The 7,505-nt window shown below is 43.7% G+C and overlaps 1 protein-coding gene across 1 annotated transcript in view; it reads left to right on the forward strand.

Annotated features, from left to right (window-relative positions):
• Positions 1-7,505, forward strand: part of LOC111962740 (kinesin-like protein KIF21A) — a 72,733-nt gene that overhangs the window by 35,361 nt on the left and 29,867 nt on the right. The window contains 6 exon segments of the mRNA XM_023986046.2: positions 77-145; positions 647-813; positions 1,001-1,145; positions 2,120-2,314; positions 2,583-2,684; positions 2,989-3,154. Coding sequence (XP_023841814.1) covers positions 77-145; positions 647-813; positions 1,001-1,145; positions 2,120-2,314; positions 2,583-2,684; positions 2,989-3,154 — 844 coding nt within the window.

Raw genomic sequence — 7,505 nt, forward strand, 5'->3', positions numbered from 1 at the left:
GTGTTACTGAATGCCATGCTAATGCAACTTACTGCTACTGGTGTTACTGAATGTCATTTAAATGTGTGTTTCACAGCACCAGCTGAAGCTACTAGAAGCCCAGAAGAGACAACAGGAGCTCATTTTGCGCAGGAAGACTGAGGAGGTGAGCAACACGTAGTAGTAAAAGGATGTGGTATACAGCAGTGCTATAAACTATACAGTTACACAATACTAGAAAGCAGTTACACACATCCTGCAACAAATCACTAACTCTCAACTTGAAATGATCTAGTTGGATCTAATCATCTAAGTTCAAGGAATTTTTAAGTTTATTCTAGGACCAGAAACTAAAAGCTTTTTTCCCCCAAATTCTATTGTAACCTTTGGTACCTGGAATAGAATATTCGCCTGGGAACGGAGGTTGTAGGAACCATTGGTCAGGGTCAGAGAGCAGAGGTACAGCGAGAGTAGACTGTCAATGACAGCTTTGGTTCATAAGAGTTCAACACGTCCTGAAAATCACTGATAACAAGAAACATGGCAGTTGTGTAAATAAAATATAAAGCTCGTACTATTCTATTAAGTTAAGCAAACTTCAGCATCAGGCGGTGGTGATTCTGGTGTTCGATGACTGTCGACTTACGTGTGTGTGTCTCTGTGTCAGGTGTCTGCTCTGAGGAGACAGGCCAGGCCTATGTCTGGTAAGGTGACCAACAGGAAGGTGAGTCTCCCAGAGCACCTCCAGGACTCCTCCCACCGACCCCCCTCAGGACGCCTGCAGTCCTCTGGCTCCACCGCCACCAACGGAACCAGGTGGGGACTGGACAACAGGTCACTGCAGTGCTGTTTTGTATGTGTTTAAGTGTCTGTATTACACTGCATGGTGTGTATGTAGAGCAATCAGTATGGCTTTTACAGCTTCTAGCGAGAGAACATGAGACTTGCATGCAACTACAGTGTACATGCCTCAAAAGTGTGTCTGTGTGTGTCTGTGTGTGTCTGTGTGTGTGTGTGTCAGATCCTACTACAGGCGGTCAACAGGCATATATTCCACCAGAGTGGCCAGGGTGAAGTGGCAGTCTCTGGAGCGTCGTATCTCTGATGTCATCATGCAGAGGATGACCATATCCAACATGGAGTCTGAAATGAACCGCCTGCTCAAGGTAAACATGAACTGCTCGTAAACATGAACTGCTCGTAAACATGAACTAGCTGGTAAACATGAACTAGCTGGTAAACATGAACTAGCTGGTAAACATGAACTAGCTGGTAAACATGAACTAGCGTGTAAACATGAACTAGCTGGGTAAACCGGGACTAGTGGTACATGAACTAGCTGGTAACATAACAGCTGGTAAACGTGAACTAGCTGGTAAACATGAACTGCTTGGCGGTAAACATAACCGCTGGTAAACCGGAACTAAGCTGGTACATGAACTAGTTGGCTAAACATGAACTAGCTGGTAACATGAACTAGCTGGTAAACATGAACTAGCTGGTAAACCGGAATAGCTGGTAAACCGGAACTAGCTGGTAAACCGCGAACTAGCTTGTAAACATGAACTAGCTGGTAAACATGAACTAGCTGGTAAACATCGGAACTTGCTGGTAAACATGAACTAGCTGGTAAACCGACATAGCTGGTAAACATGAACTAGCTGGTAAACATGAACTAGCTGGTAAACATGAACTAGTGGTAAACATGAACAGCTGGTAACTGAACTAGCTGGTAAACATGAACTCTGCTGGTAAACATGAACTAGCTTGGTAACATGAACTGCTGGTAAACATGAACTAGCTGGTAAACATGAACTAGCTGGTAAACATGAACTAGCTGGTAAACCGGAACTAGCTGGTAAACATGAACTGCTGGTAAACATGAACTGCTGGTAAACATGAACTAGCTGGTAAACATGAACTAGCTGGTAAACATGAACTGCTGGTAAACATGAACTAGCTGGTAAACATAACATGCTGGTGAATATTGTTTACATATGGTATGATACTTACTATGTTACGCTAAATTAGCCGTGTTAGCATTAACATTAATATTGAAAACGTTGGCAAACTCCTCCCCCCTCCATCGTTCCTCTCCCCTCCACTCTTCCCCCCTCCATCGTTCCTCCCTCCTCCACAGCAACGTGAGGAGCTGACCAAGCGGAGGGAGAAGGTGACCAGAAAGAGGGACAGGCTGGCAGGGGAGGGGCCTGAGGCTGAAAAGGCGGTGCTTCCCCTCAACGAGGAAGTGGACGCCGTGGTTGCCAACATCGACTACATCAACGACAGCATCGCTGACTGCCAGGCCAACATTATGCAGATGGAGGAAGCCAAGGTGACACACGCGCACAGACACACAGACAGGCGCACAGACAGACAGGCGCAGGTGTCTCTAAACATTGAGGAGTGGAGCAGAGGAAGAAGCGACAGGAGAGTTTTGAGATCCACCCATGGCCAATCGGAGCTCTCAAGCAGCACAGATCTGGCAAACCAGAGAGCTATTCCATGATTTTGGGTAACATGTACCCTAAAAGCAGGAAGGTGATTGGGCTGATAGTAGGCAGTTTTTATAGACTGTGTGACCATAATATCTGCATTTACAGGAGGAGGTTGACACGGTGGATGTTTCCGCGGTCATCAGCTCCTGTACCCTAACAGAAGCCCGCTTCCTGCTGGACCACTTCATGTCTATGGCCATCAACAGAGTAAATAACTTACTGCCGTTTACCTGTCCCTCCCTAGTTCCTACCCCGTCTATCACACCATTGGTTTCTCCTATAATTGACTTAGTTTAACCCCAGGTTCCATCTGTACCCAATTAAAGTCTGTTTCTACGATTGTTAATGTGTTTAGTTCTGTGTGTATATGCACAAGCACCCTCCTCATTGTGTATTCATCTTTTGTGTGTGTACTGTGAAGTATTACACACAAGCATAGCTCTGATTGCTGACTTTTAGTGACCCTTCTTATAGCTGACCGTTGACCTTTTGACCCTCTAACCAATCCCAGGGTCTGCAGGCGGCTCAGAGGGAGTCCCAGGTGAAGGTGATGGAGGGCAGGCTGAAGCAGACTGAGATCACCAGCGCCACTCAGAACCAGCTGCTGTTCCACATGCTGAAGGAGAAGGCTGAGTTTAACCCCGAACTGGACGCCCTGCTGGGGAACGCTCTGCAAGGTAACAGCACTAGCCACAACCTGCCAGCCACACACTGCAAGACGTATACAGATGTAGGATCAACAGGACATTTAAAGCTTGTAGTGTATTCAAGATTTGAAAAGGCTTCTAAAGTTTGTAGTTTCCACTTTAAAATGTCAGACTTGATTTGCCCTAATGAAACATTAATCATTTGGGGATTATTTTCCTGCTGTTGCGAACTGGCTCAAATTACGGTCCTACATCCTGTAGTTCAGTCCAAGGCCTTGACCCTGACCTACTCAGCCTTTGCCACTGGCAGTCCGTGAGGTCAAGCCCACAGTGCTAACAGGTCTGGCTCACCCGATTAATTATGTAGGATTGAAGCAATAACTCAACCAAAGTATCTAAGCAAAGGAATTGAAATGTACCTACGTGTTTGTGTTCACCTTGTCAGCACACTGATTGGTTGGGATGGTCTCCAGAACCAGGGATGGGTGGCTATGGTTTACTGCATGATGATTTGGGCCTGTTTGAGTTGATGTTGCTCATTGCCTCCTCCTGAATAGATGCTGCTTTTAAAAGTCACCCCAACAAATTGTTGCAATCACACAAATGTCAGTTGGACTAAGCAAGCCTCTCTGACGCTGTCGTTTTTGTGTTCCATTATTTATCAAGTATCAAAACACATCTGTTTTTCACCTTTTTGTTCCATAGTTTGTATGGTTTTAGAGAGATGTTTTTCACCTTTTTGTTCCATAGTTTGTATGGTTTTAGAGAGATGTTTTTTGTTACGGGGTTGACATTTTGTTATGGTTCCATTGAACCAGTATCTGTTGAGGAGGATGCCCTGACTGTTGAACAGTAGACCGAGCACTCATATGCTCTCTTTTGTTTTTGATTATGGGGGAATGAATGAATGTGTTTTTGATTATGGGGGGATGAATGAATGTGTTTTTGATTATGGGGGGATGAATGAATGTGTTTTTGATTATGGGGGAATGAATTAATGTGTTTTTGATTATGGGGGAATGAATGAATGTGTTTTTGATTTAAGGGGGAGATGATACATAGCAGTGAAGGGTGTAGGGACCCAACCCCCCCCGTTTTGATCGAGTTGGGGTGTGGGGGGGTGGGCAGCGCTTTTTGAGAGTGCAATGAAGGGCCATTCAACAGCTAAATCAGTTGCTGCAAGAACTGGGACATGGAGAGTGCACATCAAACTCTGAACTTTCTCGCCTTTTCCGGGTCTACTGGCAGTCCACTTCACACCTCAGCTCTTTCCACCAAGTGCTGAGGAAAGGGAGATAAGGGAATGATTCCCCCAACAAGATACCAGCAAGCTAATATAGTACATCCGGTAGACACTGTACTAACACCTTTTTCATAAACTTTTTAAAAACAGGCATGATAGTTTATGAATGACTTTCAAGCTCCCGAGTGGGCGCGTAAGGTCTAAAGGCACTGCAGCTAATGCCTAAGCATACTACATGACCCTGGTTCGGATCCTGTGGCTGTATCGCCATAACCGGCCTCGTAGATCGGGAGTCGCATAGGGGTGGCGGCACAATTGGACGCAGTGTTGTCGTGGATTAGGGAGGGTTTGGCCGGGGTAAGGCCGTCATTGTAAATAAGAATTTGTTCTTAACGCTCTCTTGGGTAGGGGGCAGTATTTTCACGTTCCGGATTGAAAATGCGGGCCCAAAGTAAACTGCCTGTTAGCTGGTCAGGCCGCAGAAGCTAGGAATTTATCATAGAATTGGGTAGCTTCTGATGGAAAACACTCTACAGAAGTTTCTAAAAAGCTGTTCAAAATAGATGTCTGTGAGTATAAAGAATGATATGGCAGCAGGCAAAACCCCAAGACATAACCATCCCGCAAAATATATTTTTGCAGCTTACCGGACTGATATTTCAATGGCTGTCACTTTTAGTATAAGGCAACAATCCCCAGATTGCAGGTTCCTTAGGGCTTCCACTCGATGTCAACAGTCTCTAGAAAGAGTTTCATGCTTGGTTTTTTTTGGAAAATTAAGCTGCAGCAAATTTTTGTTTTTCTAGGTGGGCGGTCTCCCATTTTGGTCTGTAGTGTTTCCAAGCGCGGTGAGAGAGCGCATTCTTTGGTATTTTTCTCGGTATTAAGACATAACCGACTCTTCCGTTGAAATTGTAAATTGTTATTTAATGTATTAGGGTACTATTTGAATTATAAACGTTGTTTGACTTGTTTGGAAAAGTTTATTAGTAACGTTTGGTTTGATTAACTTTTGGTATGACCATTTTGATAGTAGGAAACTGGGTGGATGTATTGACTGAAGCGTGCGCAGCTAAACTCGAGTTTTTAGGATATATAAGAAGGACATTATGAACAAAAAGACGCATTTGTGATGTAATCTGGGACCGTTTTTGAGTGCCCACAGAGGAACGATCAAAGGCATTTATAATATCGCTATTTCTGACTTTCGTGGTGCACCTGCCCTGGTTTTGAAATATGGTTTTTCATGCTTTTTGTATGCGGGGCGCTGGTGTCACTTTTGTCCGTAAGGCCTTTTGAAAATCTGACACGAATTAATTGAAACAAGCGGCTGGATTCACAAGAAGTTAGCTTTATTTTGCTGTATTACACTTGTGATTTTATTGAAGTTGAGGAATATTTTGTAATTCTGTAGTTTGAATTGATCGGCGCTCGTGCAATTTCATCAACCACCGGATGTTGGCCAGGTGGGACGCTTACCATAGTCGCCACGCTGCCCATAAGAAGTTAACTGACTTTCCTAGTTAAATAAAGGTTAAATTCTGTAACCTTTCAATAGTGTTACTCTATTTTATCCCATCGCTAGATAGCTTTGGTAAGCATTTTCTTCTTTGTTTTTTTAGCCCAATTTTAATCCTGACTTTGGTTTCCCTTGGTTTTTTAAAGACAAAAACATCCAGTTGGCTGGTCAACAATATTTAGTTTATTTACAATAATGGCACTTTATGTCACTGTAAATTTTCTCAAAACACAGTAGCACCGTAAAAAACTAGACGCTGATTTGCAACAGAGCAATAGAGCCGAGAGAACCTAACATGAATAATACCTGTTGACACGTTGACCGCAATCTCGAACTCACTTTCTCATCATCTCTTTCCTTTTCATCAGTCTAGGAGGGAGAATGGAATAAGAGGAGCGAGGAGCCGCCAAGTTCCAGGGATGTCCTGGGCTTTCAGTGGCAGGTTCACGAGGCACATTACCTTTTTATTCCGGTTGCAATGAAACAGTTGTTTGGATCTGCTCCTTTCTCAATCTTTTGTGGATTTACGATTCATGTAATTTGAGGGGCTTTAGACAAAGGAAGCAATCAAAACCATTCCTATTCTACATTCTTTACAACAACAACACATACAGTTCACTACACTGTCCAAACTTAACACAAACGCTTTGTGAGATAGCACCACTGCTAAAACTTATGGCACAAAGGAAAGTAAAGAAGGCACTACGCCCTACTTGAATGGACAGATCCGTTAGGTCTCATTTCATCAATGGCTTATACTGCAGTCCTTTGCTACCTATACAACTTTGACAGAATCCAGATTTGAAAGCCTTAGTAATTATTAGGGAATGTAACGATTCACCAATATGCATCGGATCCCAGATTAACATGTTAAAATAATGAGTGCATTGGGTCTTGTGTGCACTGCCAAACCGACTAAACTGTAGCATGCATCGTTCAGAAATAATACAAATGTTGACCTTTTTGTTGACTTCAAATTACTTTTTTATTTAACTAGACAAGTCAGTTCATAAACAAATTCTTATTTACAATGACGGCCATTTCCCTGGCCAATATCCTATACCTGGATGACGCTGGGGCCATTGTGGCGCGGGCCTCTATGGGATTCCCAATCAGGCCGGTTGTGATACACCTGGAATCGAACCGGGTCTGGTAGTAACGCAGTGGCTCTTAGACCGCTGCGCCATCGGGAGCCCAACTTTTCTTTCTGGAGCCCATCGGGATCCCACTTTCTTTTCGGAGGCCCATACTGTCATCTTTTGTGAAACTGCGTCCTCTCCTTTCAACTTGTTGACTTAAGCATTGTGTTTGCACAGTAACATGATCTACAAGTCATTTTTGCATGCTGAACAACCAGGGCAATATCAGTAAGCCTTGTCAGAACTGGTGTGCTGTGCGTAGGCTTCCCGCGCTGACCAACAAGAGTTAGGGGCCTATTCCTGATTTGCACATCTGGCATGTCACTTCATAAAATGGCTAGGGCAATATTGGCATTATTAGTTGAGTGTCAACCAATGAATTGCTAGCTTATTTTTTATCACATGCTTTATGTTGAAAATTGTGTTTTTACCTGGACATAAAAGTATCAAGAGAACAAGTCCTCTGGCTACAGTCATCTG

The sequence above is a fragment of the Salvelinus sp. IW2-2015 genome, linkage group LG4q.1:29 (assembly GCF_002910315.2).
Source record: "Salvelinus sp. IW2-2015 linkage group LG4q.1:29, ASM291031v2, whole genome shotgun sequence".
In the NCBI taxonomy this organism is placed as follows: Eukaryota; Metazoa; Chordata; class Actinopteri; order Salmoniformes; family Salmonidae; genus Salvelinus; species Salvelinus sp. IW2-2015.